At 42.0% G+C, this 17,499-nt stretch overlaps 1 protein-coding gene across 1 annotated transcript in view; it reads left to right on the plus strand.

Annotated features, from left to right (window-relative positions):
* LOC130492900 (palmitoyltransferase ZDHHC21-like) overlaps window positions 1-17,499 on the plus strand; it is a 42,818-nt gene that overhangs the window by 22,502 nt on the left and 2,817 nt on the right. The window contains exon 6 of the mRNA XM_056866667.1: window positions 3,847-3,963. Within this exon, the coding sequence (XP_056722645.1) occupies window positions 3,847-3,963 (117 nt within the window). The remainder of the gene's footprint in view (window positions 1-3,846; window positions 3,964-17,499) is intronic.

Genomic DNA, 17,499 nt, shown 5'->3' on the forward strand with positions numbered 1-17,499 from the left:
ATCCCACCTGCTCCTTATGCATAGCTAGTGTGCCTCTGTCCCTTTCCATGGTTTGCAAACTTCCAAGGTCGCGTCACGTGTTGCTTTGCATGGTTTTGCAAACTCCGAGTCCAAACAGTCTATTTATTTCTAATCATTCCAATGGACTGATCATGGGGGACCCCTTCCGGGCCCCATAACTCCTGCCCCAATCATAACAAAACTTGGGGGTTCTTGCAAGAAGAGTCCCCTCAAGCGACACTGAAATTTTGGGACCTCTACCTCCAAAAATGCCCCCCGGAGCCGCGGAAAGGCGCAAATGTGTTTTTAATGGCTTTATTCAGCTGAATTTTCCCCGAACTCTGAACTTAGTGCCAAATTGCACGGATCCGAATCGGGGAAGTTCGGACTTCGGCATTTCCCAAATCAAAACGGGCTGAATTTTGCCGAATCCGAATTTTACCGAATTTTTTTTTCAACAGCCCTAGTGGAAACTAGGATATAGTTTTGGAGTTTAGGCTTGAGTGTATATGTCTCGTTGCCTGAAAGCTGGAACAAATAGTTGAGTAGGAATGAATGTTATCTACCTTGCTGTTGATTTATTAAGATCTGCAGCTCTTAGATAGCCTTAATTTGCCTTTGTTAAGTGGTATATGATCTCATGCAAGTTTATCAAGCCTTCTTTGCTTCTCAGTTTTATTTCAAAGTCTAGTTGTATGGAAGGTATAAAGTTTCACTAAGTCTAGGCAGATATCAGGATCTGGGCCATTCAGTGGTAGGGGACTTAAGGGAGAGACAGGAGTACTCAAGACATAACTACACATATTGCTCCTTGTCGTTAGTGTCTGATAAAATTTATTTTGGTATCAATACCCTTAGTGTTTCCTTACCCAAGCTCCACAGCATTGGCTGCTTCTGGCCAAGGGCAGAAAAATATTCAACATAATGATAACAGTGCACAAAGTAAGTCCCTTCCTCCCTTCCTGCTTTTTAGTTATTATTTATATGTTGCTTATTCTGAATCCCTTTCCCTTCCTTATTGAGACTGCCTGTTTTCCTTCCCCTTCCTTATTCCTTCTCTTCTGTTTAGTTACCCGCAATTCATAGAATCATAGAGTTGGAAGGGACCACCAGGGTCATCGAGTCCAACCCCCTGCACGATGCAGGAAATTCACAACCCCCCACACCCCTAGTGACCAGAAGATGGCCAAGATGCCCTCCCTCTCATCATCTGCCTAAGCTCACAGAATCAGCATTGCTGACAGATGGCCATCTAACCTCTTCTTAAAAACCTCCAGGGAAGGAGAGCTTACCACCTCCTGAGGAAGCCTGTTCCACTGAGGGACCGCTCTAACAGTTAGAAAATTATTCCTAATGTCTAGATGGAAACTCTTTTCATTTAATTTCAACCTGTTAGTTCTGGTCCGACCTCCTGGGGCAACAAAAAACAGCTCTATATGACACCGCTCAAGTACTTGAAGATGGTTATCATATCCCCCCTCAGTCTTCTCCTCTTCAGGCTAAACATACCCAGCTCCTTCAACCTTTCCTCAGAGGACTTGGTCTCCAGACCCCTCACCATCTTTGTTGCCCTCCTCTGGACACGTTTCAGCTTGTCTACATATTTCTTAAATTGTGGTGCCCAAAACTGAACATAGTACTCTAGGTGAGGTCTAACCAGAGCAAAGTGATACCATCACTTCGCGTGATCTGGACACTATACTTCTGTTGATTCAGCCCAAGATCGCATTTGCCTTTTTAGCTACTGCATCACACTGCTGACTCATGTTCAGTATTTGCTATACTAAGACCCCAAGATCCTTTTCCCACCCACTACTGCTCAGACAAGTCTCCCCCATCCTATAATTATGCATTTGATTTTTCCTACCTAAATGCAGAACTTTACATTTGTCTTTGTTGAAGTGCATTTTATTAGTTCTAGCCCAATTCTCCAGCCTGTCAAGATCATCCTGCATCTTGGCTCTGTCTTCCACTGTATTTGCTACCCCTCCCAATTTACTATCATCTGCAAATTTAATAAGCACCCCTCTATTCCTTCATCCAAATCATGTATAACGATGTTGAACAACACAGGGCCCAGCACAGATCCCTAAGGAACTCCATTAGTCACTTCTCTCCAAGTGGATGAGGAACCATTAACTAGCACTCTTTGTGTACGGTCTGTCAACCAGTTGCAGATCCTCCTAACAATAATAGGACCTAAACCACATTTTCCCAATTTGTCAACTCGAATGCTATGTGGGACCTTATCAAAAGCCTTACTGAAATCTAGATAAACTATGTCTACAGCATTCCCCTGATCCAGCAAGGTAGTAACTTTTTCAAAAAAGGAGATAAGATTAGTCGGACATGACTTGTTCTTGAGAAACCCGTACTGACTCTTAGTGATCAGATCCATCCTTTCTAAATGCTCAAGGACTGACTGTTTGATGATTTGTTCAAACACTTTTCCTGGTATAGAAGTCAAGCTGATGGGTCGGTAGTTCCCCGGATCCTCCTTTTTCCCCTTCTTGAAGATGGGGACAACATTTGCCCGCCTCCAGTCTTCTGGCACCTCACCTGTTTGCCAAGACTTTTCAAAAATAATGGACAGAGGTTCAGAAATTACATCTGCAACTTCTTTGAGTATCCTTGGATGCAATTCATCTGGCCCAGTGGATTTTGTTTCATTTAAATAAACCAGGTGTTTGTGTACTACTCCAATGCCAATTCTAGGCTGCAAATCCCTTCCCTCATCTGCTTCTGTTTATGCCATGTTGAGCACCATTTCCCTCAAGAGAAAAGACTGAGGAAAAGTAGGAATCAAGGAGTTCTGCCTTCTCTTCATTTCCTGTTACAATTTTACTTTCCGGTCCATGCAATGGACTTATCTTGTCCTTGTTCTTACTGTTACTCTGTACATAGGAAAAGAACCTTTTTTGTTGTGTTTAGCATCCCTCGCTAGCCTAAGCTCATACTGAGCTTTAGCTTTCCTAACACTCTCCCTTCAAAATTGTGATTGTTTTAAGGGCACCAATAGATACTGGAGAATTTTAATTATAACTTATATGTTTTAATTGTTGGAACATGTTTTAAGCTGCCCCGAGCCTGACCTGGTTGGGGAGGGGCAGGGTACAAATCAAATCAAATAAATAAAAGGAGAGGGATAGGGAAATAGTTAAGGTTGTTGAGGGGGTGTCAGTGTTTTTTTGTTGCTTTTGTTTGTTTTTGGTAATATCTTGGTCTCAGAACATATGATCCATCTTGATCCATAATAACTTTATCTGGGCTGTACAAGTTCAGACTACAGGTTGGTCTTCATGTGATGAAATGTTCCTCCATGCAAAAATTCTCTCTATATAGAAAAGTGAGGGAGAAAGAGTCTAGCATAGTACAGAAGACTTGTCCCCCGCCACGGGAAGCATTCTGCCATGGGAGCGCCACCTGCAGTCTGAAGTGTTACAAACCAGACTTGTCGGTGAAAACTAGGCTTACTTCAAAATCATCCTTCACAATCTAGAGACTAATTTTGAAGGGATAGTGATGAAGACTGCCGCCATAAAAATGAACAGGGGTCTTGGGACACTTTCAGCATAAACGTTCTTGAGTTAAACCTTGCTTCATCAAGTACATGTCTTGTATAAAGTTAAACATGTTCTGTTAAATAAAATAACTTGATTATTATACATATTTAGAAGGTGTTAACATAAAAATAAAAAGCATCTACCAATATCTCTCTCACACACTTTAATTATAGCTGCAATGGCTAAACAGTTTACTGTAATTGTTCTTGCCTGTTTGAGAGCCTTTCTGTATTTTTGTTTACAAAAAGAAAACTAAAGTTTTTCTATTTCCTTTTGTTTATAGGAACTCTTTATATTTAGACATGAACTTGCTCTAATAAGAATATCTACCTTCATGGGTTTAATAATGCTAGTTGGAATTACTGGACTCTTTTATACTCAGTTAATCGGTGTGTTCAATGTGAGTATTTTACTCTTTGCTTTGAAATAAGCTTTTCATGCATGATTATGTTGTCATTGTTAAAAAGTGCAAATACTGTGTAATAGGGAAAAAATAGACCATTTTAATCTGTGCTGGGCACAGATTAAAAGAAAAGCAAAAACTAAAAGTGGAAGGAGAGGGAAGGGGTAACCTGAGAAGTACATTCACTTTACATAATAACAGAACTAGTGTATCATTAGTATGGTAGAGCCAGTGTGGTGTAGTGGTTAAGAGCCATGGACTCTAATCTGGAGAACCAGGTTTGATTCCCCACCACTCCACATGAGCGGCGGACTCTAATCTGGTGAACCACATTGGTTTTCCCACTCCTACACATGAAGCCAGCTGTGTGACCTTGGCCTAGTCACATTTCTCTTCGAGCTCTCTCAGCCTCACCTCCTCACAAGGTGTCTGTTGTGGGAAGAGGAAGGGAAGGATATTGTAAGCTGGTTTGATTCTCCTTAAAAGGTAGAGAAAGTCAGAATATAAAAAACCAACGCTGCTTCTTCATCATCAGAAGTGCATGATTTGTATGTTATTTTCAGTTTATAGAAGAGAGAGAATGGGAGAAAACTATATATGGGGGAAGCATTAGAAGAAAGAAGCAGCACAATAAGTGGAGGGCTTTGGGTGGAGGAAAGAAATTAAGGTGCAAGATGGAGGAGGATGAAAATGATGAACTGAAAGGGTGAACAGCAATACAGATAAGATGCGACTGGAAACTTTTTAAATAAAATATACACAGTAAAGATCAGAAAATCTGGAACAAATGGAGAACCCTTATCATAATAAGTGGATTACATTAAGCAAGCAGTAGTATTTTGAACAAAACCAAAGGAGAAAGGTAAGAAAGGAAAACCAAGCATATTACAAATATCATATCAAAATGGCATAAAACGAAGCCCTGGAAGAGAGTGTCCTGGTGGGAAAACAGGGAAATGGAGGCTTGTTTTAGCTAGATTTAACTACAGTAGAACTATATTGAAAGAATTATTAAAAGGGGGGAAAGGTGGTGTTGAAACTCCAAAATTGATTGGAAGAATGAACAAGAACACAGAATATTTAAAGAGAACCAAAAAGGCAATCTTGTGAAAGTTTAAGATGCATTCATAGCAGAATTCACCATATCATGAAAAGATTTTGGAAACTGAGATGAAGCCGGATGCATGGATTGCAGGCTGGATCCAGAGCTCCTTGAATGAAAACTGGACTCTGAGGTATGCTTTGCTGTCCTGGGGGTGGGGATTTTGCACAATTTCCCACTTCTTCCTGAAGACCCTTGTGCCACTAGGCACTTTGTTAAGAAGGCTCCTTGAAGCAACATTTGTAGAAGTCTGAATCTAGCGTGTTTGTGCATTCATGACTGATTCAGCCTATCAAAGCTCACTGAAAAGCCACATGCCTTCATCGTTAAGTTTTGAGAATATTTTACGTATATCTTTTCCGCTCGTATTAAAAATTTTATATTACAGTGCCAAACAAGTGAATATAGTAAATTATATCAAAAAGATAAAACTATAATAAACACATTGGGCATGACATAGTATATCGTGGCCACAACAAAAGTGCACAGGGTATTTTCATAAATTCAATAAACTTTGTTTTCCCTCTCAGCCCACCTATGTGCACACATGACTAGCCTTTAGAAGAAACTTGTCGCCTTTGTGCACCTCTCATATCATCTTGGAAAAGAGCTCTGTGGTTAATCTTCTACATGTTCTATACCCCCAGTGAGCTAGATTATGCCCATTATATGTGGATGGGCTATGGCTCAGTGAAGACAGTAAACAAAATAAAGCCAGATAAATCATCATCATAAATTAATACTGAGTAAATCTGTTCAGTCAAAGAAAGAACCCTGCAACAGATACCGTATATACTCGGGTATAAGCCGACCCGAGTATAAGCTGAGGCACCGAATTGGACCACAGAAAAGGGATTTTTTTTATTGACCCGATTATAAGCCGAGGGTCAATAATGCTGCGCTCTAAAATGGCGGCTGCCATTTTAGAGCGGGAGGAGGATCTCGCCCCTGCCCAGGTTGCCCTCCCACCCACCCCTACCCCAGCGCCATCCTACGGGGGAGGGGGAAGAGCCCTTGAACCCCCTACTCACCGGGAGAGGCGGCGATGCAGCCAGCTAGGGGTGTGCGCCAGAGGCCCCCACAAGCACCAACAGGCCCGCTCATCAGCTGGCGAGCGGGAGGACTGGCCCGGGCGGGCCCCGCCCAGCCGACGAGGCGCCGATGACGTTCCCTGGCCCCTGGGCTGGCCAGCCAGACTGGGCCACGGGGAAAGATGGGGCAGCGCAGTGGGGGGGGGAAGAAACTGCCGCCACCCAGCATAAGGTACAGGGCAGGGGCTCCCCGGCGGCACGTCCAGTGCGCAGGCCGGGTGATCCATGGGGGGGAGGCAAGGGCAGGAAACCTCCGGCGGCGCGGCCAGCGCAGAGGCTGGGGGATCGGGGGGAGGGCAGGGCAGGGGCTCCCCGGCGGTGCGTCCAGCACGCAGGCCGGGTGATCCAAGGGGGGGAGAGTAGGGCAGGAAACCTCCGGCAGCGTGGCCAGCGCAGATGCTGGGGGATCGGGGGAGGGCAAAGCAGGGGTTCCCCGGCGGCGCGTCCAGCGCGCAGGCCGGGTGATCCATGGGGGGGAGAGCAGGGCAGGAAACCTCCGGCGGTGCGGCCAGTGCAGAGGCTGGGGGATCGTGGGGAGGGCAGGGCAGGGGCTCCCCGGCGGCGCATCCAGCGTACAGGCCGGGTGATCCATGGGGGGGAGGTCAGGGCAGGAAACCTCCAGCGGCACGGCCAGCGCAGAGGCTGGGGGATCGGGGGGAGGGCAGGGCAGGGGCTCCCCGGCGGGGCATCCAGTGCGCAGGCCGGGTGATCCGAGGGGGGAGGGCAGGGCAGGGCAGGAAACCTCCGGCGGCACAGCCAGCGCAGAGGCTGGGGGATCTGGGGGGGAGGGCAGGGCAGGAAACCTCCAGCGGCGCCGACGACGTTCCCTGGCCCCCGGGCTGGCCAGCCAGACGGGGCCGTGGGGAAAGGTGGGACAGAGCGGGGGGGGGGAAGAAACCGCTGCCCAGCAGAAGGCGCGATGGGGGTGGGGGGGAGGCGGGACAGCCCGCCCATCAGCTGGCCAGCGGAGGGGGGAGCGCGCTGGCGCGGCAGGAGACTCAGTTCGGCTCCATGCGTTGGGGGGGGTAAAGAAACCACGAAATACCATATTGACCCGCATATAAGCCGAGTTGGGATTTTTCAGCCCATCGGCTTATACGCGAGTATATACGGTAAGTGAAAGTTCCTCTTAAAACAGACCCCCATGGTCAGACCAAATATACTAACGTAGTATAGTACTCAGTTGCTGACAGATGAGTTTTTTACTTTGATTTGGCACCCACTTAGACAATTTATTTATTAAAATGGCAAAAGATTTTTGGTCTGAGAGAGGTCAAATATGTAAACCCCAAATCAACAACTTCTGAAGTCATATTTATTCTTATGGTTCAAGGAATCCAAATTTTTACTGTCATTAAATTCCTGTTACTTGTAAAACCTGTTACTTGTACAAAAGGATTTGTAAACTATTTTTATACTACTCTCTTCTGATCTGAAGTTGGTTCTGGCATCACTCCAATACCAATAGTTTCCTTTAATGGCATAAAAACTTAAATTAAACAATAAAAATATCTTACATGTAGATCAATTTATGTTACAATCATAAACAGTATTAATCCCTGAGTTTTGTTATGTAGTATGACACTATGAACGAATTGGGCTACTTTCTCAGTTATGATGGAAGAGCGATTATTCAAGAGAAAAGACACATTCACAGAATCAGATAATCCAGTCTTGTTTACCAAGATGGGTGTTAAAATTTTTGATTGAATTTCGTCATAGTAGGAGCAATAGAAGAGCATATGTGAAATCATTTCAATACAGCTCTTCCCACAAGAGCAATTCCTTGCTGAGTGGAGTAGATTTTGAAATCCACCATGCAAAATTGAAGATGGCAAGACATTAAACCTCGCAAGGGAGAAGGCTCTGCTTTGCTGTGGAACTTGCAGGAGGGAGAAATACGAAGATGGTTGGCCTCCTTCCAGGGAGATCCCCAAGTTAAGAGGAGAGCAGGTTTTATTTGCTGCACTATTGAGATTTTGGTGTTTAGTCTAAAAAAATCTGTGTTTCATTTAGAATGCCTCTGTGGCTGAGAGCATAAAGAACGAGTTGAGAGAGAAACCAGCTGATCTAATTTTCTCTTCAGTATAAACTAACCAATTAGAGGATTTGTAATCGTCAAACGTTTGGTAGGTAAGACTAGTAGAGTCGAAATTATAATGCAGCTTCAACCAGTATTTTATATTTGTAAGCCAAGCAATGGCTAAAAGTAACCTCTGGCCAGTTTCCAAACAGAGAGCTGCATAGTGTACACAACTAGGCATGCCCAAGATTTTACAAAGGAACTTGGATTGGATACGTTCTAAGGAAGAGTCGAATGCACCGATCCATATTGGTATTCCAAAAAGTAATTGTGAACTTACTTCGGCATTAAAAATCTTCAAAACAGCAGGTACATATTGGTTCCCTCTGTTGAAATAGAATCGGATGATAGCTGAAAGGTTGCCCTTAACTATATTCATTGCCGACTTGCGATGAAAAATCCAGGAACCATTATACTGAAAATGTACGCCAAAGTACTTGAAATATTTAACCTGTAAGAGTATATATTTATTGTTGTCTGGCTGGTGCCGTATCAATAAACATTTACAACCTGTTCTAACCTGTTAACATTAATTACCACCTATGAGGTTTCCAGGTTCTTGAAAATACAAATATTAATTACACAGAACTCAAAGCATCTATTCAATAAGCACTTTAGACCAATGCACTAGCAAGACAGTACAGCATCATCAGCATAAAGCCATATAGGAATGTTTTGGGCAAAGGCCATTGACTTCACTGAGAGTTGGAGCAAGGTCATTGAGAAAAATGTTAAATAGGAAAGGAGCTGAAGTACAGCCCTATTTAACCCCTTTGTTGGTGGAAATTTTAGGGGTTAATTTGCCTGCTGAAATACATTTAATTTGACAGTTTGTGGAATAATATAATTTCCTGATAAGGAACAGGGGCCTTTTGTGAAGGTTCATTTTAATCAATTTATTCCTGAGTAATTCTATGGGAATGGAATCAAAGGCTCCTTTGAGATCAAAGAAAGCAGAATGTAGTTTAAGATTAGTTTTCCTGGTGTATTTATTGACCAAATTAGATTAAATGATGCAGTGATCCAATATATTTTTCCCTTTAAAGAAGCCAACCTGCTCCAGACCCAATATTCCCAGTTGTGACAGGGGCTAAGTTTAGAAAGTAAATGCTTAGTGTATAACTTCCCAACTATGGATAAAAGACTTATTGGTCTAAAGTTGGAAGGTGTCGAAGGGTCTCCCTTTTTATAGATAGGTACAACTATTGCATTTGTTCATGCTGCTGGCATTTCACCCATCTTGTCAACCATTGTAAAGAGAGAAGCCAGTAAAGGAACCCACCAATCAGAGTTCAGTTTTAGAACTTCAGTAGATATCACATCTGGGCCAAGGACTTTCCCTTGTTTTAAATTGCCAGTCAGTGATTTTATTTCCTCTGGGTCCACAGGGGGCCAGTCAGGCATATCATTCAGAGCAAAGGTAGGTTGCTTCATTACAGGGGCCCCTACCTCATGAAATAAAGTTGTAATATGTGGTAGCCAGATATGGGGGGGGGAGTGGAAGACATAGAAGGGACTTTCGGACAAAGGGCACCTGAAATCAGGGTCCAAAAGGGTCTAGGTTTGTTTGAGGTCATGGCTTGGAACAACTGTTCCCATTGTTTATTTATAAAATCACCTTTCTTTATTTTTATGAGATGTTGGAGCTGGTTTTTAAGATTAAAGTAATCTAATAGTGAAGCTGAAATCTTAGAATTCTGATAATATCGGTAAGTGTCCTGTATCTTGAACTTCAGGTTTCTACATTCTTTATCAAACCATGCCCTTCTCTGACCCCTGCCTTAATTGTTCCATTCTACAGGGTCAAGTTTTAATAAATCAACCAAATATGTTATTAGCTTTTCATAAACCCGGATTACTTCTAGAGATTCGTCTGAGTTAGTTATAAAGGAGCTATACTCAAGAGCAAAACTCGTTCTTAACAATTGTTGCGTTTTCACAGCTTGACTTGTGGACCAAATGTGGACCTTGGCCTATGGCCTATGGCCAAGGTCAAGGGAGATGGACCTGAAGGAGGACTAAGTTTGACAGTCATGATTAGTGGCAAATGATCACTGACAGTGCAATCTCCTACAAAAATATCTGGAACCTGAAATATCTGGAACCTGGAACTTGGCATCACTCCATCTGGGCCAGTCATTGCCAGTGCCTCCCTCCCCCTTAAAAAAAAGGATCCTTTCACCAACATGAGCCAAACCTCATGCCAAGGGAACAGACCAGAACACCCTCCAACTGTCATCTCATAGCAGTGAGAAGTTTCCAGAAATTTCCAATTGCATTTTTTCTGATTTTAGATACTTACAATTAAAAATACTGTTACTGAAATGAAAATCTCCTAGCATGCTAACATCCATGATAGTTCTTATTCTGAACATGTCAATATATCTTTTTGACATCCATCTGTATTGAATTGAGAACCAGCATGGTGTAGTGGTTAGAATGTTTGACTCGCCAATCAGAGTTTGAATCCCCGCTCTGCCATAGATACTAACTGGGTGACTTTGAGTCAGTCATTTTCTTTCAGCCTAACCCACCTAGCAGGGTTGTTGTTGTGAGGATAAAGTGGGATGGGAGACAAAGTTGTTGGGTTCACATTGGGGAGAAAAGTGGGGTATAAATAAAATGTTTCATGTAAATATAAAGACAAATATTCCACATAATTTACATTACTGTTTTTTTATTTAGGATATTTCTATGCTGGCTCTTCAGGGTCCTTCTCAAGGTGAATTACAGTAAAAATCTCCACAATATTAAAAACAAGCCATTAAAAACAAATACACACCTAAGCAGTGTTACATGTTTCTAAGCCCATGGACTTCAGTGAACTTAGAATGGTGTAACTCTGCTTGAGATTGCACTGCGATTCACATTCCCTCATATACTCTTAACTACGGAAGTATGTAAGTGATACTTCTAATATAAGCAACAAACATTTATTTAAAATCCTAGGGATCTGCGCGGCTGGTTCTGTTAGATCTGATGGCAGCATTTGATGTGGTCAACCATGATCTATTGACCTACCGCCTTGCCGATGTGGGGATACATGGGACAGCCGTGAAGCGGCTGATCTCCTTTCTGTAAGATCGGGGACAGAGGGTGGCACTAAGGGAGCAGATGTCACCACAATGCCCATTGGCATGTGCAGTCCCCCAGGCTGTGGCTGGGCCAGGGAGATGGAGGGGTTGCCAGCTTCCAGCCCTTGACGGTGTGCAGTTAGCAGCAGCTGCATCTGTCAGGAGCCTGGGGGTGACTCTGGATACTGCCCTCACAATGGAGGCACAGGTCACCAACACAGCCAGGGCAGCATTTTATCAACTCCGCCAGATTAGGCTGCTGGTACCATACCTCTCACCCCAACCTAACCACAGTGATCCATACAACAGTCACCTCCAGGCTAGACTACTGTATCATACTCTTCTCGGCTTCCCTTAAGGCTGCTCCGGAAACTTCAACTGGTCCAGAATGCAGCACTGTGGGTCCTTATGGGGACCCCTTGGAAAGCACACATCTAACCAGTGCTCCACCAGCTGTATTGGTTCCGGTTTAAGGTTTTGGTATTCACCTTTAAAGTCCTAAAAATCTGGGACTGTCGTACCTGCGGGAACTCCCCTCCCATTACACCCCCAAAGAGCACTTTGCTCAGCTGGATAAAATCTGCTGGTGATCCCTGGCCCAAAAAGTATCTGGCTGTCCACGACCCGGGCCAGGGCCTTTTCAGCTCTGGCCTCGGCCTGGTGGAACGCTATGCCCGGTGAGATTCGGGCCCTGCTGGGCCTAAAGCAGTTCCGCAGGGCCTGTAAAACTGAGCTGTTCCACCAGGCATATGGTTGAGGACAGTGATGGTATCCCATCTAGCTGGCCACCCTTCTTTCTCTTCCTCTCATTTCCATTGCTTTCTTCTCCTGTCCTGCCTCTGCTACACCTCCTGCAAATTAAGTTTTATTGCTGCTGCTTTGAAGGTGCCTGGCATTTTATCGTTATCATATACTTTGTAAAATATGGATTGTTTTAAACTGTTTTAAAGGTTGTAAGCTGCTCTGAGCCAGGTCTTGGTCAGGAAAGGGCAGGCTATAAATCAAACAAACAAATAATACTAATAATAGGTTATATCATCACTCTGGTTTCCACAGTATATCTTAGTTCAAATTAATTTAATATACAGTGGTATGTCTTCCTTTTTGACTTGTCAATAGTTTTGGAGACTGCAGGTGTTCTGAGATATCATGTTTTTCTTACAAAACTCTGTATGTGTTGTTATTTGGATGGACACTTGTCTGGAGCACTTGAGCATTTCTTTCTCTCTACAAATGGAAAATCCAGCTTTCCAGTGGCTGCTGGAAGGTAACAGGATAATCACTTAAGCAATGATCCTCTGATGTCATTGTGGGAGGCTAGTAAAAGCGGATTATCTGTGACCCAGATAAAATAATTAGAAATTACTTGGACACTTACCAATAACTGATCTACTAATCTCATTTCCAAAGTTAAAAAAGGTCTGTCTCTCGACATAACACTACCAGATGTTTCAGCCGAACTGCATCTTTTGAAGAGACTAATCTGAAGCCTAATTTTAAGGATTACCTTTGGTTGTTTTTTATTTAAAATTCTAAACAGGATGCATTTTCATTTTTCCATATGGTCTTCCAAATGATTAACAGAGTTAAGGGATTTTTTAAAAAGAATTTTAGCTTGGTCACCAACATGTAACTGAATGAAAGACGAGATATTATATTAGTGACATATTTTCCTGTTTGTACTGTTTACAATGTAATTTGAGTTTCTCCATCTGCTGAAATATTTCTCAGTGCATTCTTATAGTGTTTTTAATGGGTACTTTCAACTATCCTTAACTAAGCCTGTAGTGACATTATTAATTTGAGTCATGTTACAAGGGTTTCTTGTTAATTACATTTCTAAAAATTATACAGTGTTGCGATGGTGTTATTAAACATCGATGACCAGTTGAGTAGGGTGATAGAGAATTTCTCTTGGTTTTCTCTAGTGTTTTGTGAAGGAAAATAACAATATAACTACTTGATATTGAAAGTCCTTATTCATATTGCACTACTCTTGTAAATTCTCACTTATTCTTAATACAGTGCAAGGTTTCAACCCCTTTTATGTTTTATTGTAGATTTACATTTCCCTTGTAAGAATAACTGTAGAAAATGAAAACAAAATCAGCTAATCATTTGAAATTCTTTATGATCTAAGCCTAAAAACAAAATATACATTACTTTAATTGGAAGCAAAGGTTCAGCGTTTGAGACACAGAGCCAAGATACTTTGCAAATTTTGTACTGAAGTAATAGGAGTTTTGCAATAGCAGCTTACATGAGTGTTGTAACATTTTGTTCTGTATACAGAGGTTCTCTCCATGTAATGGCTGCCATATCTATGTTAATGGAAGGACCAGTTTTGCACGCACAAGTTTGGTGCTTCCACTGTATTTAATGGGACAGCCTCCTCACAGAGGAGTTTCATGTGTACATGAGGTTGTTATAAAGGATAGATTGCAGTGTTTAGTTTTTGAGTAGTGGAAAATTATATCCAAGCTGCTAATGTAAGACACATTGTTATTCATATAGTAATACTGGGCTGGATCCAGGCTAAATTTTCCACTAATAGAAGTGGTGGGGTAATTTCTACCAGTTCTCTCTTACTGTTGTAGACCCCCAATTTGCCTCTCATGCTGTTCCTAAGGCTCTCCTGTCCCCAGGAGCAGCATTTTAGGGATTGGTAAGCTGCAGTGGGGGGGGGGCAGGAGGCGGGCAAGTTCTGTTCCTCTGACAAAAGTGTCTTGCATGAGCAGAAAACGTAGGCTGGATCCAACCCACTGGTTTCATCTGAAGATTTTAGAGTCTTCAAATAGCCCGATCTTGAAAAAGTTCTCTTGCTACAAATGTCATTTTCTTTAATCATACTTGTGCTTACTTAATATTTTGGGAACTAGGTTGTCATTTTCTTTATGAGTCATCTTGGCAGCATGGTATAATTATAAAATTAAATATATGTCACAAATAAGAATAATTTCATTTATTAAAAACATTATTATGCCATTTTTCCACCCGATTAGGAATCACAAGGTCAAACATAAATATATTAAAACAAAAATAATTAAAAAGTGATTGTATACTTTGTGACTCATATAATATTTATTTAAATAGAAATTATGAAGGATGCTGGTTTTGCATAAAACAAAGTGATTTTGGAGATATATAATAAAAAATCCAAATATATATACTACAGTACTATCTACTATGTAATACGCCTTGACGTGGATAGCCTAGGCTAGTCAGATAACATCAGATCTCAGCAACTAAGCAGGGTCAGCCATGGTTAGCATTTAGATGAGAGACCAACAAGGAAGTCCAGGGTCACGACGCAGAGGCAGACTAAGGCAAAACACCTCTGAATGTGTCTTGACATGAAAACCCCATGGGGTCACCATAAGTCAGCTACGACTTGATGGCAAAAACAAAACAAAAAACAAACAAAAATTTTCATATAGAAACATTGGCTCACAAATTGATGCTTTTGTAATGTAAAATGCTTTTCATCTCAACAGATAAGTATCTTATTCTCTTATTATAATTAAGTAAAATATTTTAATCATATTTTTAATCAGATAATCTAATAAATACTCTTTTGATTAGTTTAATAATGAGGGCTTTGTATTTTTTCTTTTAAACATGCCAGAAATGTAATCAAAGGCAATATTAATCCTTGTAATTAAGGTTTAGAAAAGCAGCAATCACAATCAGGTTGGTGTGCCAATGTTGTATATGAAAATACAAAATAATTGTGCCATGCATAGTGTTGTGTGGGAGTCTGATATCAGATTGGCCCTCTGTCATTATCTGACACAAAGTGATAAGGCCCATCTTGCCATGGATGGAGTTTTTCATGCTATTCTTCTCTATCCTTCTGAATAAAGGTATTCCCTGCATTTACACATTTGATTTATATCTCACTTCATCACAGAAGATTTGAATGATTTGACCACTTTTAAATGTCTCTGTGGAAGTAATGGGAAATGTGATTTTGAGGGCTGATTGTTTTACAAATTAAGCTGACAACCAAAATTGTATCCTAACCTTGAAATAGAGTTGATTTGGTCTCTTCCATGAGTAGAGAACTCTGGTAAAATCTGCTGGCTATGTATTTAAAATGTACCTAACATGCCCTTTGAGTAAAACAGCCCTCAATTTCAAATAGCCCCCATATGACATCACTCTCTGTGCGTAAAGTGCCATCACATTGCAGCTGACTTATGGTGATCCCTTATGGGGGTTTTCAAGGCAAGAGATTAACAGAGGTGGTTTGCCATTGCCTTCCTCTGCACAGCAACCCTAGTATTCCTTGGTGGTCGCCCATCCAAATACCAGGGCTGCTCCTGCTTAGTTTCTGAGATTTTATGAGTCCAGGCTAGCCTGGGCCATCCAGGTCAGGGCATGACATCACTACAGTTTAGAAAATATATTTGTTATTTCAATTTCAAACACAAGAAGAAGAAGAAGAAGAAGAAGAAGAAAAGAGTTGGTTTTTTATATGCCAACTTTCTCTTCCACTGAAGGAAGAATCAAACCGGCTTACAATCACCTTCCCTTCCTCTCCCCACAACAGACACCCGGTTAGGTAAGTGGGGCTGAGAGAGCTGTGACTTGCCCAAGGTCACCCAGCTGGCTTCATGTGTAGGAGTGGGGAAACAAATCCAGTTCACCAGATTAGCCTCCGCCACTCATGTGGAGGAGTGGGGAATCAAACTCGGTTCTCCAGATCAGAGTCCACCTCTCCAAACCACCGCTCTTAACCGCTACACCACGCTGGCTGACATTGTCAGGTGGGTAGCTGTGTTAGTCTGTAGTACAAGAGCGAGATTCGAGTCCAGTAGTACCTTAAAGATCAACAGGCTTTGCAGGGTATATGCTTTCGAGAGGCAGCGCTCCCTTCATCAGAGACATTGTCATCCCAATCGAGGATTGTGTTATGCATATTGGAGCTGCAGTGCTCGTGTGGAGCTCCTGCATGAGCAAAAGCTTCTGTGGCATTTAATATCTGAGGCAATGCTGTTTATGAGCGCTCCACAATGGCCACTGATGTGCAAGCTCGGACGTGCAAGGGAGCATGTCATGCAATTATCGGTCAATGCCAAACCATTATCAGAAGCCATACTGGGCATTAATAATTAAACTGCTCAATAAGTATTCCTTAACTGGTTGATGTGTAACTGGTTATTCCCCACCTTTCACTTTCATACTCATAGGTTGTTCTCTACATTAAACCTTTCCCACTCATACATGTTGAATTTTGCAGCGTTTACCTCTCCAGCATTCTTAATTTTAGTTCACGTACTGTATAGCCAGTTCTGAAGCATTTGTAGATTTCAGTTTACTGTTGATACATCTGTAAAATCACTGGAGATATTAAACTAGACCGAGAACTAACCCTTGCAGAAAGCTGCTCCTTCCAACTTTGGCAATTCATTTGATGTCAGCTGCAGAGTAAAGCTATCTGACCATGTATCCATTATCTTAGAAGGTTTTTCTAATTCACCTTTCTCAGACATGTTGATGAGTCCATGTAAAAAATGTGGTTACTTCTGCCAAGCATTCAATATAGATTTAATCAGAACACACTTGTTTAATTTGCTTGTTACCGTTCAAGTGATGTTTATTACTTATTGCAGATGTTTTTCAGCCATGCCATTTCAAGCTGTGATCTTCTCAGATGTACTGAGTTAAGCAGGGTCATTCTGGGTCAATATTTAGACACAAGGCTACTGGTGAAAGCTTATCTCCACAGGAAATACTATTGGTGATTTAGAAAGTGAAACATTTCTCTGTGAATCAATATTGTTGCAAGGGCTGCCCTATACTCTTGGCAGAGGTGTGAGATATATATGTGAAATGAGCCTTGCCCATATTTCTTGGGTGCCTACAAGAAAACAGAGATAAGCATCTACACAATGGACCCTTCTGCTCTCCTGAAAAATTATATGATTTCCCATCCTGTGCCTGTATTATTGGTTTCACATGGAGGAAACTGCACAGTTGGGTAAACTAATTTTGGGGGATGGCATTCAACACCCCTGTGTATAAGCAGAAGGCACTTTCATGTGCACTGGGGGGCTGGTCCTTTTCCTCTGTCACATCTTTCAGTGTAGGAGAAAATAGACACCACTGTACTAGTATCAAAGGATAAGAAATTCAGTACAGGAGCGAAGAATACTTATAAGTGCAAACAAATATTTATAT

The sequence above is a fragment of the Euleptes europaea genome, unplaced genomic scaffold (assembly GCF_029931775.1).
Source record: "Euleptes europaea isolate rEulEur1 unplaced genomic scaffold, rEulEur1.hap1 H_1, whole genome shotgun sequence".
Taxonomy (NCBI): Eukaryota; Metazoa; Chordata; class Lepidosauria; order Squamata; family Sphaerodactylidae; genus Euleptes; species Euleptes europaea.